General features: G+C 51.4%; 1 protein-coding gene across 11 annotated transcripts in view; it reads right to left on the bottom strand.

The window, feature by feature from the left end:
• Positions 1–1,977: 1,977 nt before the first annotated feature.
• Positions 1,978–18,923, bottom strand: part of CHD6 (chromodomain helicase DNA binding protein 6) — a 99,572-nt gene continuing 82,626 nt past the window's right edge. For 6 of the 11 annotated variants that reach the window (XM_059862661.1, XM_059862662.1, XM_059862663.1 and 3 more), the window contains 10 exons: positions 18,549–18,768; positions 16,371–16,579; positions 13,686–15,227; positions 12,941–13,089; positions 12,451–12,657; positions 11,358–11,804; positions 10,532–10,720; positions 8,645–8,764; positions 7,496–7,600; positions 1,978–5,496 (listed from right to left, as the gene is read on the bottom strand). In XM_059862661.1, coding sequence (XP_059718644.1) covers positions 4,600–5,496; positions 7,496–7,600; positions 8,645–8,764; positions 10,532–10,720; positions 11,358–11,804; positions 12,451–12,657; positions 12,941–13,089; positions 13,686–15,227; positions 16,371–16,579; positions 18,549–18,768 — 4,085 coding nt within the window. In that variant the 3' untranslated portion in view covers positions 1,978–4,599. The remainder of the gene's footprint in view (positions 5,497–7,495; positions 7,601–8,644; positions 8,765–10,531; positions 10,721–11,357; positions 11,805–12,450; positions 12,658–12,940; positions 13,090–13,685; positions 15,228–16,370; positions 16,580–18,548; positions 18,769–18,923) is intronic. The other 5 variants (XM_059862665.1, XM_059862671.1, XM_059862668.1 and 2 more) reach the window with 4 other exon arrangements.

Raw genomic sequence — 18,923 nt, 5'->3', positions numbered from 1 at the left:
TGGGCTTGCCTGAACTGATGTGTTCAGGCAAGCTGGGACTGAGTTCCAAGTTAAACCAGTAACGTCACATCCCATCCAGACCACTGGCAAATGGAGCCAGGTAGTGGTGCTGTATGGAGCCTGTTCATGAATTAAAAATCCCACTGGAGGAAGAACAAGGCCACATGGGAAGTGGGACTGATCTTCTGCTGGGCTGAAGATCTTGCATTGTTTTATACCTCTTGAGGTGAAATCTTGATCAGGAATTAGTGTCACCTATGGCACTGCACCTATGGTCTCCAACCACCTCTGGGAGCACCACGGGCATCCCAAAAAGCTACATGGGAGGGTGAGGACTATGTTCCTAGGCCTGCTGTCCAATGTACAGGGCACACTCTGCAGATTGATGGGAACAGGATTGAGAGAGAAGCTGGATTTCTCTTCCCTCCACTTTTCCAGAGCTGCTGCTCTGCAGCACTGGCAGCACTGCCTGCCTGTCCGGCGCCCATGGCCGAGCACGGGTGCCATGGGCAGCCGGGCACTGCCACACGGGGCATGAAGCATGTGGGGACTTTACCTGTAGCGTAGTGCCTGGAAACTGCTTTGAGGTTGTAAAATGTGAGCAGATTCCTCACATTTGATCTCGTGACTCAGCCCATGCTCCAGAGACCTGGGGCTGAAGTGGCTCCTGAAGAGGTGAGGGGAAAAACTGCAATGAAAAGCTGAAGTTTCAATAAAAAACAGATGTCATTAGAGAAATTGCCTTCTGCTCACTGTTGGTCAAGATTTCCAACCCCAAATCCTTTCTTGTAACTGTCAAGAGCCCAGAGTGAGGACATCTGCACCTGGGGTAGGTAAAGCTCCCCCAGCCATGGCTCAGACCTGAGGAAAATTCTTCCCCCTTTTTGTGACCATAAAGGGAATTAGAGATCCTATCTAAATGTGTGATGAGACTTCTCTTGTGTCTGTCAGCTAAAAACCAGGCAAGGACAGCAGGGATGTGCAGCTGTGCCTGTTTTACTCACTCTCTCTGGGAAGGGGCACTTGTATCCTGTAAAACACAACAGGGAGCAAGCTGTGCCCACAGTGCCCATCTTCGACCCATCCACTCACTGCCACCAGCAGGCAGCACACCTTGTCTGAAGAGACAGAGACACTGCAGCCACCACTGATGTGACAGCCCAAAGCCAGCACATTCTCCTCCATGGCCCTCCTGCTGCAGCTTCTGCCAGCAAATATCCTGCATCATGGATGCCGAGGTGCAAGGCTGCAGCATATGGAGCCAAACTTTAAAGGAGACTCTGGAACTGGAAATTCATAGTACACGCTACCATTTTGCCAGTCTTTTCTGCAGGGTACTTTTCTCTTTTTCCTCCCCAAAATACCAGGACAAGGTGCTTACACAGGGCACGTGGAGCAGTAAAAGCACTGGTTTTACTCTGTGTCTTTTTTCCAGGATCTTGGAAGAATGGAGCTGGTCCTGCACATCATTCTGATGAAACACTGACAAATGTCTGCTTTGCTAAAGCCTGAGATCCTTACACAGAGATTTAGGACAAGCCTTTCACAAAACTTGGAGATGCAGGGAGCGCAGGGAGAGGAGCCCAGCACCCCCAGTACCCCATCTGCTGGGAGGGGCTGGGCACATGCCAAGGGGTGCAGCTGCTTGGAGGGTGGGGTATGTGTGATGACTGTGGAGCTCTCTGGGCTTCCACCCACCCTTGTGGAAAAAGCGAGTCAGCAGAGAGCCCTTGTGCATCCTCTGTGCTTAAACTGTCCCTGGAGCTTGGGCTGCTCCTGGCATCCTGCAATCCATGTGGAACATGAGTTCACTCATTCTGGCGAGTTCACCCAGGGTGCTGTGGGAGCTGCAGGCTTGGCCCCTGATAGCAAGCAGCAGAGTAACACACAGGGCACCAGGAGCAGCCTAGAGCAGTGACCAGGCTGCTGTTTTCAACAGCTTCTCATGGGATCATGCTGAGAAAAAGGCAAGTCAGGTTTATCACTGAGTCAGGTGAATTAAACATTCACATATATTTGCTGAAAAAAATTATATACATCTGTAGCAAGGCTCTCCCAAGTCTGAAAGATAAGCATCATCTAGTCACTAAATTAAAAAAATAAAAATCTGACTTTTAAATATTTTTCTTTTTATCCATGTTCAAGAGCACAGACAGTTTATTTTGTTAGCACATTTCGTGAAGGATGTATGTGTGTGAATAGCCATGAAAACCAGTGAAAATTTGGCGTTTGTTTGGGATATGATGGAAAAGAAGAAGCAGCCACTTAATGCCTTACAGTCTAAATAATCCACAGAGTATATCGGGTTGCAAAAGGGTCACAAAGCAGCAAAGAGAAGCCTAAACACCCAGAGACATAGCATACATGTCTGCTAAGGAAGAACAAGGTATAGAGCATGCTGGCTAATTAAATAAATTTCACTTTAGACCCTGTTCCTTATGCATGTAACCCTGGAAAAATCATCCCATAACAAGAAATGGACTCGGAAGAGATTTCTGTATCCATTCACAGTAAGGCTTTGAAGATATATGAAGTTTTATAGCATTTGTATTTTAAGGATTTAGGGCAAGTACATGTTCTTCCACTGAATAAAAACAAAGTTAGTACTTAAAAGGTTCAAAAATATATCAATCGTGACTTTTTTTTTACATAAATAAATTATATTGATTTTGGATTTAACAGCTGAAAAAACCCTTTCTGCTTCCACTGGAGGCAAAAACTGAACAAAATGTTAGTTAAATAGAGATAGCAGCATTTCTAAGAAATCTGTCGATAGTGATACAGTATCTATGCTACAAGAATGTTATTAAATAGAACACAATTATTGGGGGGGGAAGGAGGATTGCATTATGATCGGCTAAATCCTTTTAAAAAATCACCCAATCCAGTAAACTGGGAATTAATTCTGTGAAAATATAAAACAACTAGTTTTTTGACCACGGGTAACAGACTTCTTTGAGATGCTAATTTTAACATGTACATAATTTATAATCCCAAATGTATAAAAGACAATGACAAAAAGCATCATAAATAAATAATGCAAACTGAAATAGTTATGTCAAAACATTTGGACCATCCGATAAATTAGCAAAACTGCAACAGAAAAAAAAAAAAGTAAAAAATACAGTAAATTGTGACAACCAAGTGTGAAACTGATGAGTAGCACACCACAACTCCCTCCCCGCCTGCCCTTCACTCACTGCTGCACCGTGGCTTTATTCAATTCTCAGACCATGAGCTGCAAGTAAGAACAACCCCAAGAGAAAGAAGAATTAAAGGAGTGAGGAGAACGAGAAATCAGAAGAGTTGCCTGTGGAGGACTCTCAGTACCCAGAGCTGGAGTGGGGGGCTGGCAGCATTAAAACCCGTCCATTTGAAATGCAGATGCTGAAATCATTTGGAGGACTGGAAATACTGTTCAACAGCAAACGGAATGGGAAGAAGCCAAAGTCATCTCTTCACAGTCCACCACTAGAAAGTAAGAAACTCAGGCTCTGAAAGTCTCAAGGGTCCTTGTCAGAGGACTCCCCAAGGAGGGAAGCTGGCCTACAGCCTTCTCCGTGTTTGGTGAAAGAACGCCGCTTCTGGGGTAAGGAGTGGGAAATACAAAAACTCAGAAAGCCTAAGTGTTCATATAAGAGCATTAAAATTGGTGTGGTCTGTTCATGGCTGGAAAAAAACACCTTTAGAGCACCTGTAATGCCATAGCTGAGAACTAATGCCAGAGAAGAGAACTGAAGACAAGCAGAATGATGAAGGAACTGGCTGCTACAGATACAGTAACCCCAGAAAAGTCATGCAAGTGTGCAAAATCTTTCCAGCTCAAGCTGGAAAGTTCTCGTAACTAACAAGGAAGGGGCAACTAAATTCCACATAACATAAAACCAAACGTTGGTTTTAAAAAACACAAAAGAATGTCTACATCGTTTTTTCACTCTCTGCAGTTTGTCTCCAAACCTTTGAGGTGGGGGTGATCAAGAAATTATATCACTACCAGTTATGCTTTTCCTTTCAAAGAAATGAATATATGCATTTTCAATTATTAGTTATATACTTCTGTCTATACTACTATTCTAGTAACCATGATAAAATAGGGAAATACTTTAAATCAAAAATACACATTAGCACTTACTATAGCTGTGCTTTTAGCCCAAATACAGGCTGTTGCGTTCAGTGTCGCTGTAGACAGAAATACCCTTGTCTGTGTGTTAGACCAAGAGATAAACACTTTTCTTTTGCTTTTGTTTTTTTGCTGCTTTTTCTTCTCAAAGGAGTGAGCAATTTGCGGGGGGTGACCAAGTACTGGATTTGCTATTGTCAGCTAGGATGATTGACTGAAAAAACAGAATGAGAATTCGGTGCCTCCCATACTAGCTAGACAACACTGTTTATCTAATAAAGTGGCAAGACCCTGCAACTATTAACATGTAGTATGTCACCAGTTTTTTCTGACAGGGAATTAGGTAGATAGTATTACTCATGGAAACACAGGTTTATGAAGGTGAAGCAGGGTGGGAGGGGAAGTAACAAAGAGTTTATGGGATAAGAAACTCACAAGCCACAATCTTTTTGTGTTTTTCTTTCAATGAAACAAAAGGTCTAATCGGTATCGTGAGCTGCTTGGCTCTCCTCCTCTCCTGCTCCAGGTCCATCCTGCTCCTTCTCTGCCGCCGCTGGCGGGCTCTGCTGCACACAGTTTTGACTGTTTGCAGCTTCTTTTTCCGGCAGTGAGACAGTTTCTGGCTCTGGATTTGCCAATTCCCCTTTCACTTTCTTCCTCTTCCGCTTCTGGCTCTCCAGGTTGGCCGCCTCTGAGTGCCTGGTTTGCTGGATGCCAGGCAGCGCCATGCCGATGCCAGGGGAAAGGAACATGGAGGGATAGATCAGTCCAGGAGACATCCCTGGGATAAGAAATGGGTTAAAAGCTACAGGACTACTGGTAGTTATTGCAGATTCTGTCTGATTAGAAAATGAACTAGGACCGGGCTTATCTTCAGCGAGAGGTTCCTTTTTCCCATCCTGGCTACCCTGCTTCTCCTCGTTGGCTTTCTCGGTGCTGGCCGTGCCACCTTTCGTTGTGCTTGTTAACGAAGTCGGAGCAGTCGCGGTGCAAGTTGTCGTCATGGGGGAGTTGAGGAGTCCTCCCACACCGAACATCTGGGGTACGGTCGCCATGCCCGGGAGCATCATGGGCAACATGCTCAGGGTGCTCTTCACATCCTCACCAGAGGGCACTGCTGCAAAGCCAGCAGGAAACCCAACCAGCCCGGTCAGAGGGATCCCTTGCATATTTCTCATGTTCTGAAGTCCCACTAGGTCCATCCCTGCAATTAGTCCATTCATGAACAGTGGTCCCATTCCAGAAGAAGAATCTGCTACAACACCAGGGCCTTTAAGGAGTTCATTCCGGGGCCTCCTCCCTCTCCGGCGCGGCCCAGCGTCCCGGAGCACAGGCTCGGTGAGGATGCGATTGAATTTGTTTTCAGGTAAGTAGCCCTGAAAATGAGACATAACAGAGAACACCCGACAGTCACTACTGCAGCGAAGGGACTCTGGCTTGTCCGTGCCCACATCTGTGTTCCAGATGGTGTTGGCACAGAAATATTTGCCTACATGATATGGAATTTGAGAGGTACGCACAACTTTTCCCCAAGAGATGCTGCCAAATGCAAAACACCCTTGCTCTGCCCTGGCAGGATCCTGCACTCTCTAATGCTCAGGGAGGGGAGGAGGAAGCATATTTTTACCCTGTTTTTCACCCCAGCCCTCAGCACCAGCTGCTCACAGCTGGTGAGAAGCACCAGGGCAGCATGGTGTCAGCTGCCCACTCAGCTCCCTGCCCAGCTCTAAATGTGCCTTCAGCAACAGGTGAAAAAATCGTCTTTGAGATGGGAAGGGCCAAATTTTCAATGCTCTGCAGGACAGCAATGCTCACGGGATGACACCGAAAGCGGGCATGCTGTCTGAGGAGCTCCTGGTCAGAGCTTCATGGAGATGCCAGGGAGCATTCAGAAAGGTCTTCTGACAGAAGAGACATGGGACAAAAACCCAGCAGCCAGAAGTAGGTGAGACCACCCGGTTACACAAAGCAGTGCAGGGGGATCCACAGCACAGCTTAACACTCCCTTTTTCAGCATCCTCAACACAGACATTTAAACATTTCCCTTTGGAAAGGGGAAACATTTCCCTTTGTGGTTTCCTTGGGTATCAATATCACCACTCTCTGAACTATTTTGAATAATAAATTTAGGTAGGAAAAGTATTTCCTGTTGACACCTGTAGTGCAGAAACGTGAATTAGATGTGCCTGGCAGTCTGCTCAGCACAACACCTGCCCAAGGAGGGAGAACCTTTTGGGAGCATCTCCCACTGGCATATGGGAGAAGCCACACAGGGCCATGAGTGTCCCCAGGCTCTGTGGGGCAGCCAGCCCCAGCTCCTGCTGGGCTGAGCGCCCAGAGCTGCTGGCCATCCTTCTGCATCCCCCCCCGGCCAGGATGGGAACGCATTCTCCAAAAGCTCGGTGTCCATGGGGTGGGAATGATTATGGGATGCAGCCATTGGAGCAGGGCACAGGAGAGGTGCCCAGGCAGTGCCAGGCACACAGTGGTTTCTGTGGCAAAGGGATTGTCCCCTCAAGGCAGGGGAAGCAAGAGCTGTCATCTCACCCGACGCTGGCTGCAGAGATGGGGCCCTGATGCCAGCCTGGACACGGAGCCATTTTCTGGGCAGTGGGACAGACCATGCCAAATCTCCAGTGCTAAGGAAAAACCAATTTGAGAGCAGTACAAACCTCTAAGATTCACCAACAGATTCACCCTCCAGCCCTCTGCAAGGCTGTCACACAAACCACTGCAGCCCAAAACCAGGCAGCAGGTGAGAGGGATTGCAGGGAGAAGTCTGGATCAGGCCAGCCCGTGGGGCCAGGGCAGGACAATCTGGCAGTGCCGCGCATCCTGGAGGGGAGAGGCTCCTCACAGGTTCTGCCACACAGTGGGGCAAGGATTGGTGGATGGACAGGGTGGATGAATGTGGCACAGGAGACTCCATCCTGCCCCTCTCCCTGCCTGTGCCTGACCCTTCAGGCCTGGTGACCCGTGGGGCCTTCGGTGGGCCTGCGGCTGCGCAGGCAGAGCTCACAGGAGCTGATGAAAAGTATCAACTAGAGGCAGTTTTGAAAATTTGACCCATGAGAATGTTTTGTCCACACCCTTCCGTCCAGCTCCTAGGGCATTCCTCTTGCTCCTGCTACCCTAAGCTTGCCAAGGCTCTGCACTCAGGCACACTGAGCCCTGCTCTGGGGTGCTGGCCCCTCTCTGTGGCCTGGCCACGGTGGCATGGCCCAACCTCCCGCTCTGCAGCCATCTCCTCCCACACACCCAGCCCCGGGCCTGCCTTGCAGCTCCCAGATCCTCACTGGAGAAAGGTTGTGGGGATGGGGAGGGGAAAAAAAAAAAGATGACATGATACAGATTTCTCCAAAAGCTCTAACTTACTGAAAGCTTAACAATGTCAGCCCAGTCAGCTGCAACAGCATACTCCAAGTTTGCATCAAGCCACCTTGGCAATTCCTTCAATGCTGGTGCCGTGGCTCCCCCTAACTATAAAACACAGCAGAAGGATGACCTCTATTGCAGAGAGAGTTACGTAAAATAATGCAAAAAATATGATTACACTTTCCCTAGCTTCTTGCTTTCGGGCTGCAGTTTGGCTGGGGTGGAGACTCTTTGCCTTGCTACGCTTGCCTTTCTGCAGGATTTGGTGTGTGCCTGCTGCCTCCAGACACAGCTCAGGGAGAAAAGGCAGGTTCAGCCTCTGTGGCCCAGCCCACTGCCCTTCCAGGGACCAGTGATGGGGACAGAGCTTCTGCAAAAGCCATATTTAGAGCTGGTAAAGTCCCCAGCTCACCCAGGAAAGGCCAAGCATGGGGGCAACAAAGGGGAACACAGATGTGGCTGAAACAACCTTTCTGCCTCACTCTTTAGTTTTGCTTTTAGATGTGATCAATGTCACGTCATCTTCTGACCTTGTACAGTCCTGGGTGTGTTTAAGAACTAATTTTGGTGCAAAGTACTCCTGAACACCTCTTCTTGTTCAGAGAGGTGAACCTCTGTGCCCTGGAGATTAAACTGCAGACAAGTAAATCCAAGCTCTGTGCTCAGAAAGCAAGAAAAAGCCCTTCCAACCCTCAACTTTCGACAAGCCCAGCAACGGGATGGGTATTGGTATGCGCTGGCCTGTACCTCATAAGGAGGAACAAATCAAAGGTATTTGTGTGGCAATGTTACAATTTGTGGCATATTGCAATGAACTCAAGGGGAACAATCAAATCCAGGATGGAAAGCACACGACATGGCTGTGCTGAGGGTGGCTTTAAAGCCAAAGGCTGTATTCCACTGCCACTGAGGGGTCTGTGCCCCAGCAAGGGACAACACTCCCACATCCCTTACTTCACACAGACAGTCACTTATTTCACAGGTCTGCATGTCCCTGGGCACATGTGTGTCACAGGATAATGTAAATTAGAGACCTCTTCCAGACTTTTGTCTCACCCATAGGGATTAAATCTCCCCCACAGGCGAGCTCAAAGTCTACTAAGCATTTTGGGACACTGAGGGCAGAGCACAGAAAAGGCCTTTGCTTACCCGCCGTCCGGTACCCTTATGTACCACCGGCACCCGCTCCTCTCCCGTCAGAGAGCTAATGTCCAGTTTGTTGGGGTCCTTGCAGCGCTGCCTCCTCTGCTTGGGCTTGTCTGAAAAATTCTGGAGTGCAAACAAGACAATGTTAATGAGATTAGATGGCTTAATGAGCCTGGCTGGCTACAAGCCCTGCAGGAGAGCAGCATGGATGGGCTCCCAAGGGACAGGGAATCCCTGCAGGCTGGGGAAGGAGCAGCACCAGCAGCACAGACTGGTCCCTGCCACAGGACCAGCTCTCAAATGAGCAAAACTGATTTTTGTAGATATAAAGGGGTCTCCAGTGTACCCCACTTGGAGCGCCCTAGCCCTTTTCTAACTCTCCTCCACTCCTGACACTGCAGGTTCTTATACATGCATCTGTAAACAGGACACTGCATACAGTCAGTAAAGAGAGAACAGGTCTGTGTGTGCCACTTGTGTCATTGTCAGACAGCCACTGCTTCTCACCAGCTATTTTCACCACAGAGATGCTGCACCATGTTTCTTTGGGATCACAGCCCTCTGGAACTGCAACCCACCAAGTTACAGCCAAGTCACTGCACACCCACTGTCAATGTGCCTGCAGGGACGGAGCATTATAACCAACAACTCGCACGGCACGGATTCCTGAGAGTCAGGAAAAAACCCTGAGTGCAGTTCATCCTTTGAACTGAGCTACTGCAGTACCCCAAAGCCTCTCTCAATCCATCCTACACAGACAGAAGAAATCCTACAGGGCTGGCCTGAGGCACTGGGGGCTTTCTGGGAGCAAGAGCTTCACCGGAGGCATGGTCAGACTGGGCAGGCTCCAGTACCTCCCCAGAAGGCAAGGGTGTTGGGAAGGAGTGGGAAGGCACCTCCACACCTGCTCCAGTGAGTCTGGCCCTGGGCACTCAGCTGGATGCGTCTCTGGACTTTGAAAAGCAAACGTGCTGAGCAGATGTTGGGCTCCTCACCTCTCATCTCTAACAAGCTTTAAAACGCTAATGTCTTGCCTGTACTTCAAGCTCCAGGAAATCCCTGCCTCAGGCACACGATCCTCCAGGACCAAGATGCAGAGTCTTTTCTGTTTTACCACCACATTTCTTCCTGCTCTGTTTCATGGCCTGTGCTCTGCCTACACATGGTCAAGCAGCCTAAATAAGCTGAAACCTGTAGCAAACCAACATGTGAAACCAAGAGGTGGAGGTTTATGAGAGAGCAGGAAGAATCAGACTGAGCACCTCACTCTGAGCCACTGCTTTCTGAGAGCATCCATGGCCACATGGCCACAAGTCTGTCAGCCTCCAACACAGCCTCTTTGGTCTGGCTCTTAAAGAGGTTCTCTTGGGTGGAACCTTATTTAGTACAACAGCACTGCCTATAATGACCTCAGGTGAAAAAGAACAACATAGACAGACCTGGAGCACCTGAAATCCGTTTTCTCATTTCTGTCCCCATCCATCCCTGGCCCTTCTGGAACACATTGTGCATTGGGCAGACAGATGAACTGCAGCAGGAGAACTGACCTTGGGTAACAGGGCTCAGCTCCTGGAGGATGCCAGATAGGTCCATGCCCAGGGAACCCTGAGGGTACTGACAGTCCCCTGTCCGAGCATATTTGTGTTCTGGGGGAAAGGAGAGGAGTTCTCCAGCAGCAAGTGCTTTTTGTTGCTGTACAGAGGAACAGTGCTCACCTCTTAAACATGTCACGAATCCCTGAACAGCCCCAATGAACACCACAAACCATGCTACAAGAAAAAACATAACACAAGGGGCACCACAAGGCAGACACGGACACACACACACACACACACACACACACACACACACACACACTCAAACACACATGCCACTGAAGGCCACCCTTACTGTGCCAAAGCTGGGAACATCGAGTGTGTAGTCAGACTGCTGCCGGAGCCAGTCAAGGAGACTCTTATTCGGGACAGCCTTCTCTTGGCTGCCTGCAGTCGGGACTGGCTGTGGAGTTGAGGTAGCAGCAACCAGCCCATCAGGGAGGGCACTGTTCTGAGGGGGCTGTGGCTGCTCTTCCTGAACGTCCTGCCATGGAAGGAGGAGCAGGGACAGCCCATCAGCAGCTGCGGTGATGCATATGCGCACCCCGAGAAGCACAGCTCCCAAAGCAGGTCATCAGCTCCCATCACACAGACTAATCCAGATATTCCCAGTGCCTGTTCCTTAAATCACCACCCACCACCACATTACATTTCCACTCCATCCCCAGAATTGGTAGTAGGGAGGGCACAGAGAGCTGAGAGATGCTTCTGAACTCACAGGGAAACACTCCAATCACCAGGAAGACCAACTTCCCTCAGATCACTCCTAAAAGTGATCTGGGACACTGGTCTTGCTCTATTCTTTGAGTAGATCCCAGGACAGGAGAAAGGGTGTAGTAGGATCTTGTCTTCCTCATCTTCCCTAAACCTACACATTCACTGAGGTGGGCTGCTTTTAATAATGTTTAAAAGGATTCAAACCCTCCAGAGTGCTGTAAACCAGAGGGATAATTTCTCTTCCTCCCTATAGTGTCTACTTCTGCCTGGTCCTGCACAAACCAAGCTGTCCTGGAGGAAGTTGTGCAGTGTCATGGACAGCAGGGTTTGGAGGGGGGAGCTGGGCCACGAAACAAACTGCTGACTCCACCTGCTTCATGTGAAAGGGGGGAGCATCAACCCACCTGCAGCCTGTTTGGAAGAGGCCTCTCCTTCAAGAAGATGAGGTCCATCCCTTCAACATTTTTCCTCCTGCCCCGTCTCCTCCTCATGGCAGCATCATCTCTTCGGAGACTGCCATTTACAATCTGTCCGGTGACAGGATGGATTAACCCTGCCTGTAGGATGCCAGACAAGTCCATGCCCAGGGAGCTCTGGAGGGCATTCATGGTCCCCAGTTTGGGCATGTTTGTGTTCAGGGAGAAAGGAGAGGAGTTCCCTGGGGACCCATCGGAGCCTCTGGACAAGTCCACCGCTGCCTCGCGCCAGCCGTTCAGCACAATGGGTGTATGGACATGGGCTGCTGCCAGCTGCTCCAGGCTCCTCTGTTTGGCATCTCTCTCCATCTCGAATTCATAGGGTCTCCTGTGCTTCCGCTCATCTTTTGCAAAGGCAGGGCTCAGGAAACCTTCCTGTGTGTACCAAAGCCACAGAGGGTTACAGCTGTTCCTGCCCTGCACAGGGACCACAGCTCCTCACTCCAGCACTGAGCTAATGGTCATCCCTGCCTCTCCAAGGAGCCCTGAGGGATGTCCTTTCCCTGGGCATATCACATCTCTTTCCCAGTGTGGGGGTGGTGCAGGAGCAGCCTCGCACACACTCAGATATTCCAAGGTGTTATAACCATGGCTGCTCTGCCAGCTGCTGGGGCCTCAGATGACCAGCTCCTGTCTGTCCAATGTGACTGTTGGGGACAGGGGCACTGGGACTTGGGAGCTGGGGACTTGACAGGGCAGTGCTCCCTGCACCCCTTCAATTGGGATACCAGTGGGATGTCCCCTTTGACCATTTCAGGCGCTCCAGTGCTGACTCTGGAAGCACCTTTAGAGCCACAGAAGCTGTGGAGCTGCCAACAACAGCTGCCTTCCAAGGAGGGCAGCAGGGCTGAGAGCACAGGGCACCCTCCAGGAGCTATCACCTGGGGACCAAGTGGCTTAAACCATGTCTTATACACCCCATTTGCCACCAAGGGGCCCCACCTGGGAAACTCCTGAGTACTTCTGGGCAATGTCTCACCCCAGAGTCCTGAGCCTTTCACTGTCTGAGAGCCCTCCTCACCTTTTGTACCCGTGACATTAAGACCCCGTTATTGAAGGTGGGATCAGGGGCTTCTGACTCGGTAAAGCTGCTCCTGCTGCCAGCGCTGCTGGCCATGGCTGGGGCTGTCAGCAGGCTCTGTGCCTCAAACTGCTGGCTGGAGGAAGGCCACTTGCCCTTCAGGATGGCGTGGCAGATGTTGTCAATGCGGTTGATGATCACACGGTCCTGCAAACAGAATTGGATGGTGGCAAGCTAAAACTGGAATGAGTGACCCGTGTACAATAGCTCAGGATTAAAGTCAAGCCCAGTCCAGGTGATCTCAGCTCACTAGGGAACTGCTTTGGGGGCAAGGATCTCCATGGCACAAGTGCTTGGGAAGAGCACCTCCACCAGAGCATCCAATGGGGTGTGCAGAGGAGCAGGAGGCAGAGCTGGAGCTGTGTGAGCTACTGCTGGCCAGGGCTACCCAGAAACACTTTGATACAAACTGTGCTCATTTTAACCTCACCTTAGGCCACTCAGAGAAGGAGTAAAGCGTCTTCTCCTGCAGCAGCTGGGCAATGGTTGGTGCCCGGGCATCCTGAAGATCATCAATCTCCCCGGGCAGGACAGAAGCAGAATTCTTGTTCTCTTCCTCCAAGTACTTCTCTGGACCACCTGAAAAAAGCAAGGGAGACTAGAGCCCACAACCACCCTGCCTTTCTTCCCATCTAGAAGTGCTTATCTCCTTACACATTCCCACCCCAATGCCCAGCTAGCTCCACAAAGGTCCCAAACAGTCCCCAAGTCTCCAAGAGAAGCAGCAGACTTGGACCAGGGCAGGCAGCCCAAGCTTCCCAGGAAGGACCATCATTTCCCTGAGCTGAGTTTGGGGGGCTTGAACTGCAGTAGCCCCCATGTGTGGCCATTCCCAGGCGGGCAAGAAGGAGGGCATATTCTTTTCCAAAGGGAGCTGCTCAACAGGCAGTGCCCTGTGCCACAAAGGGAAAGGCATCCTGCATTTCATGGCATGCTCTTAGCAGAAGGACTGCTGGGGCTCAGGGTGGAGAGTTCTGGTCAGCTCTACTGGCAAATGCAGTCCTTAACACCTCTTGCTCCCAGTTGCAGCAGCTAAAGGGACCTCAGATCCTACAGATGGGAGGCCACTCCATGGGCTGGCCAGCCCAGAGGTTTGGCTCTGCAGGGAGGACAGCAGATCCCTCCCACCATAGCCAGAGGTGACTGCCAACCTGAGGGAGTTCTCAGGACATTACCTTGGCTCTGGTTGCTGCTGGCTTTCTCCCCGTCATCTCTGTTCTCACACTCTTCTTGCTTTATGCCCTGAGGCTCAGGGTGTGGGGTCTCTGTGCAGCCTGTCTGCCCCTCAGCATCTCGGCCCAAGAGCTCCCCCCTGACAGAGGGGGCCTCTGCCCCCTGAGGCAGAGGTGTGGGCAGGCTGAAGGGCTGGCTTTGAGCCTGGCCTGGAGAGTGCTGCTGGGTACTCTCCTCATTCAAGCCACAGTCCTCCCTGACCTCTGCCCTGGGCTCCCCGAGACCCAGGGACTCCCTCTCGCCATTTACATCTTCTGGGCAAGTGTCCTCAGGTGTGGGGAGACCAGAGCTCTGCTCCTCCCCCCCCAATTCATGAGCCTCAGGGTCAAAATCAGCCCTGGTCCTGGGACCATTCAAGCCTTCCATAGCATCTGCTGCTGCCTCAGAGTTATCATCGTCCTCTTCTTCCTCCTCATCTTCCTCGCTGTGGCTCTGACTTAGCCCTGACTTTGCCTCCAATCCTTTCTCCTGGAGCAGACTGATGAACCTCTGTTCAGGAGGAACCTTTAGTTCATAGTTATGGAGACTGGGACTGTAGAGCCCCACACTTAGGACCCTTTCCATGGTGCCATGCTCGGGCAGCCCTGCCACCGGGCTGCTAAGTGCTTCTTCCTGTTCCAAGCCTTTGCTGAGTTTGGCTGGGGCACTCTGTGGAGGATTGCTCTCGGGGGTAGAAGGTGAAGGCTCAGCTTCCTCATTCTGATTGTCCATTCGGTCAGAGCCCACCTGCAAACCCTGTAGGAAGGGAGCCTCTCTCATGGCATCTGCATCGCAGCTGGACGGATCCTCATCCCCCTCCAGCTTGCCCTCAGAGAGTTTGGTGCCGCTGCTTCCGACATCTGTGCAGCTGGGGCTGTCCCTGGCAAGGGAGCTCTGCTCGCTGGGACAGGCCTTCTCATCGTACATCATGCACACCAGCGAGTCCGGCAGCGAGCTCTCATCGTAGTTACTGGAAATGATGTCCCGGACTTCGGACATGAACGTTTCACAGTTTGTGTCCAGCGGGCTGCCCCCAGCCTGGGACATGGTGCCGTCCACGGTTTCTAGCTTGATGTGACTCTCGGCTTCGTTCTCCAGGGTTTCACAGGACTGATCCATCTGGCTGTACATGGGGGAACCATAGAGTTTGGAGTTAGACTGGTAAAGGCAGCACAGGGTTTCTGGGCCTGGGAGCCCTGTTCTCTTATGCTGGGCATAGTTTCTGTATGCATCTAAAAAAGACAGCTGGGGGTCATTCATGATGTAGTAGTCAGTGCGGTTCAGGCCGTGCTTGGCGGTGCCGATGAGCAGGTCCCGGTCGTGTTTGCCACACTCCCACCACACAGGCAGGTAGAGGCTGGGCTGGCACAGCTTGAGGCGCTCGTGGAGCTGCGGGCACTTGAGCACCTGCTCGCGCACCTTCCGCAGCAGCTCGATGCGGTACAGAGTCCTGGCAGCACGCTCCTCCGTGATGGGCTCCACGTAGATGTCAGGGTCTGGAGGACCTGCAGCAGGGACAGCAAAGCCAAGGACACATTATTCGGGCTGGCAGGAGTTTCTCAGAGGCAGTGACGAGCAAGGTGAGCTTTACCCTTGCTCATACTGCAGGTGAGCTGGGGCCAGTGCTTTTAGCTGCTGTTGAAGCCTCTTTTTCAATTCTCAGTACTTTCCAGTCAAATCCCACCAAATGGACACAAGGAGTAAAACCCCCCGACTTGAGCAGCTGGATCAAGAGCAGCACTAGCTGCACAGGATTTCAGAGTTTTGTCTCTGAGCTCTGCTCCATCATCACCAGCAGTGCTGGAGCTGCCTGGACCTGCAGGCAGAGCGGCTCCCAGCACTCTGAGCCTCTGGTAGTCCTTCAGCCCACTGTCAGGGAAGGGCAGCTTGTGCAGCTCTTCTGATGAGGAACACCTACCTAAGGCACAAGACACACACATACACACACACAAGGAACTGTGCCTAAGACCAGACTCTATGACAGATCTCTGGCAAAATATTTTCTGCTTTTGTTGGAAACAAATCGCTTTGTGCCTAAATAGCCTCCAAGGAGCTTTTCATCTGTCATGTCCTGTCGAGTGCCAATGTAGGACCTCTGCAGAGCACTCAAAGACAACAAATGCCTGTGTATTGGCCAGGCTTCCCGAGCCTCCTGCAGTGGATCCAGGCTCCATTTACCATGCAGCAGAGCTCCATAGTCAGCACAGGCATAGATGGAAAGGACTCTGTCCAACGGCAGCAGAGGGATGCTTGGAGAGCAGCAATACTACTCACCCAAACAACCCCCAGCTCCAGCATGCATCTGTGCTTTGTGTGTGCTGCTTCTCAACTTGTTTCTCACCGAGAGAGGTTGCTGTCTTGGATAAAACTGGTTGTGATTTCCTGGGAGAACTCCAAGAGATTTGTGAGAGCAGGGGCAGGAGTCCACAGGGCTGCTCTACCCTCCCACTGTGCCAGGGAGGCACTACATGGTGGGGACAAGACAGTCAGAAATGCAAGACTGCTGCAAGCCCATGGTCTGCCTGGCATCTCACTGCTTCCAACTGTCTCTGAAGCTCCTCCCTTGCTCTCCTGCTCCATGAGAGCAGTGGGATCCCTTCTACATGACCTTCCAGTACCCCTCCACAGGCCATGCAATTTCCACTCACCATCCTCTTTCCACAAAGGGAGACCACAGACATTCTTGCACATGGCCACAAAGCTGTAGAAGTACTTCTCCAGGCTCTCATCTGTCTTCTTTTCCAGTCGAGAGATGGCTCGGAACTGGGCCCAGTCAAAGGTTTTTTTCTCTTGGTCATAGACAACCCCAAAGGAGGAGACAGTGCGGTAGAAATCTGCCTGCTCCCTCCTGGTCCACCTGTAGAGCAGGGAGGAGATGGGAACACCACTGAGACACATTCTGGGCCCAGAACAGGCAAAGCACCAGGCAGTGAGGCTCAGAGAGCACTGTCTAGTTACTGACCAACAGTTTTCAGGGAGGTGTCAGGAGGAGCACACTGGCGAGACCATCACAGCACTAGATGCTCTGCCCTCTGGTGCACAGGGAGGAGGAGCAGAGGCCATGGGCCCTCTGTCTCTCAGTCAATTGCTGAAAACCCTCTTGGCTGCTTCAATAAACCTCTGAGTGCAGTTCTGGGCTGTGCTGCCAACAGGGAGGCACAAACCAATCCCTCCTACTCCCTTCCTGCAACATCAAGCTGTTTGACTTCCATAGTAAGGTCAGTTCTCTGTACCAGGAATTACAAAGGAAAGATATGCAGACACAGTTCTCATCCAGCCTCTTCCAGAGGGAAGCTGAGACTGGGGCTTGCTGCTGTAAGGGTCCCAGTAACAAACACCACGCACCTTACTGACTCCTGTGGACTCCTGAGTATCAGCCCCTCCCCAGCAGAGGAGAGCAGCAGTGGTGAGGGAGGAGTTCGGTTACAGCACTCTTAGAACACAACTTTCATGCTGGCTTGGACCCTCTGAGCTTTCACCTTGTGGGGACCACTCAAAGGACACAGATGGTGAAGGGTCCTGGGCAAATACTGGCCCAGGCAGAGCCCAGAGGAACAGAAACAGAGAACAGATCTGGGTGCACACAAGAGGACAAGGGCAGAAAAAGGGGAGCACTGAGGCCTGAAGAAAGCTTCCAGTCAAATGTCAGTCTCTGAACTGCAGCTCTGAGCCAGCGCCAGCAAGCAGCTGAGACATGTCAAAGGAAAGTAGACAGGGTGACAACACCCACAGCACTCTCCAACTGCCCAAACTACACCTGGCCAGCAATGCCACCCCTGTTCCCAGGGGCTGCGGTCATGTTTCATTTCAAAAATGAGAACAAGAAGAAAGTTACTTAGAAAATATATTAATGATCCAAATCAAGGAACTCAATGGTCAATCTGTCAGAGGGCCTCAAATTAAAGGCCAGTGGAAAACTCCTGTAAGGCAATCTCCCCTACAAAGACCCAAGAGAATTAAGGAGCAGGAGATACTAGGCTGCTGTGATGTCCACAGCACAACCACTGATGCCCCCACCTCGAAGAGGGGATGGTACGACTAGAAGAAGTCCAGAAAAAGAGGAAAGGGAAGGTGGCTGGAGCAGCTTCTACACAAGGAGGCCAAGAACAGAGCACAAGGCAGCACACATGCCATATGGGGTCCTGCTGCAGGGACAGATTCACAGAAGGCAAAACCATTGAGGGATGGTGACCACAGAGAGTCCCAATCCCAGGGCGGCATGGGATACTGGCAGCAACAGCAGCACTACCACCCTGTGCCCACCCTCCCAACAGCTGCAGAGAGCCACTCAGGGTGCTGGGACAGTCCCAACCCCCTCCCACTTACTGGGACACAAATGAAATGGGGACACAGTGCAACCAGGGTATGTCAGCACTGGGCTTCAGTGGCCACGAGCAGGAGGCAAAGCCAGTGGTGTGAGAGTCGCAAGGGTTGGAAGGACACCGCTCACAGGCTGTGACAGTGCTCATCTGTCACCCTCATTCACAGTGTGTTTCAGGGACACAGCTCTCCTCTGCCGCGGCTGACTTGACTCTGAAAACGTGTCCTCTCATGTCCTTTCAGTATCACCACCTGCCACCCACAAACTCCAGTCTGCAGTGGAGGCTGCTCCCCCGCTGGGCTGGCTGCTGGAGCAGCAAGGCTCCCACAGCTCAGAGCATGTTCCCTGCCCAGCAAGGACCCACGTGACTCCATGCCCTACGCAGCTGGCAGCACAGACAACTCCGGTGGCATTTACCTGGGTCAATTTTGAGGGTCAAGGAATTCAAGTGGGCTAAATCAGCCTTGTAAACACTCCTCTTTACAAGGAGGAGTCTTTACATTACCTTTTCTGCATTTCTTTGTTCACCGAGTCCATCTCAGAGGCTCTCCGGAACATCTCATCCTGCAGCCAGTAGCCATGGTTACCAGGCACCAGCATCTCCGTGCGGGGAGGCAGCTCCTTGCGGTTGCAGCGCTGGTAGACGGTGACGAGTCGCCGCAGTCTGGCCGTGAGAGCAGAAGAGACAGGCCAGCAGGATCTGTCTGAGTCGGAGCCATCCTGGGCTTCAAACATCAGCAAGGACATTAGTATTTAGCACACATGCAAAGCCACAGGTTCCCACATCCTCCGGCAAGCTCCAAGAGCTTCTTCCCACCTTCTGCCTTCCATGGGGAGCAGGAGTGGTCACAGTCATGAACAGGGGGCCATGTGACCCTCT

The sequence above is a fragment of the Haemorhous mexicanus genome, chromosome 18, assembly GCF_027477595.1.
Source record: "Haemorhous mexicanus isolate bHaeMex1 chromosome 18, bHaeMex1.pri, whole genome shotgun sequence".
NCBI lineage: Eukaryota > Metazoa > Chordata > Aves > Passeriformes > Fringillidae > Haemorhous > Haemorhous mexicanus.
Note: the sequence above shows the minus strand (reverse complement) of the source record. Positions and strands in the feature narration are given on the sequence as shown.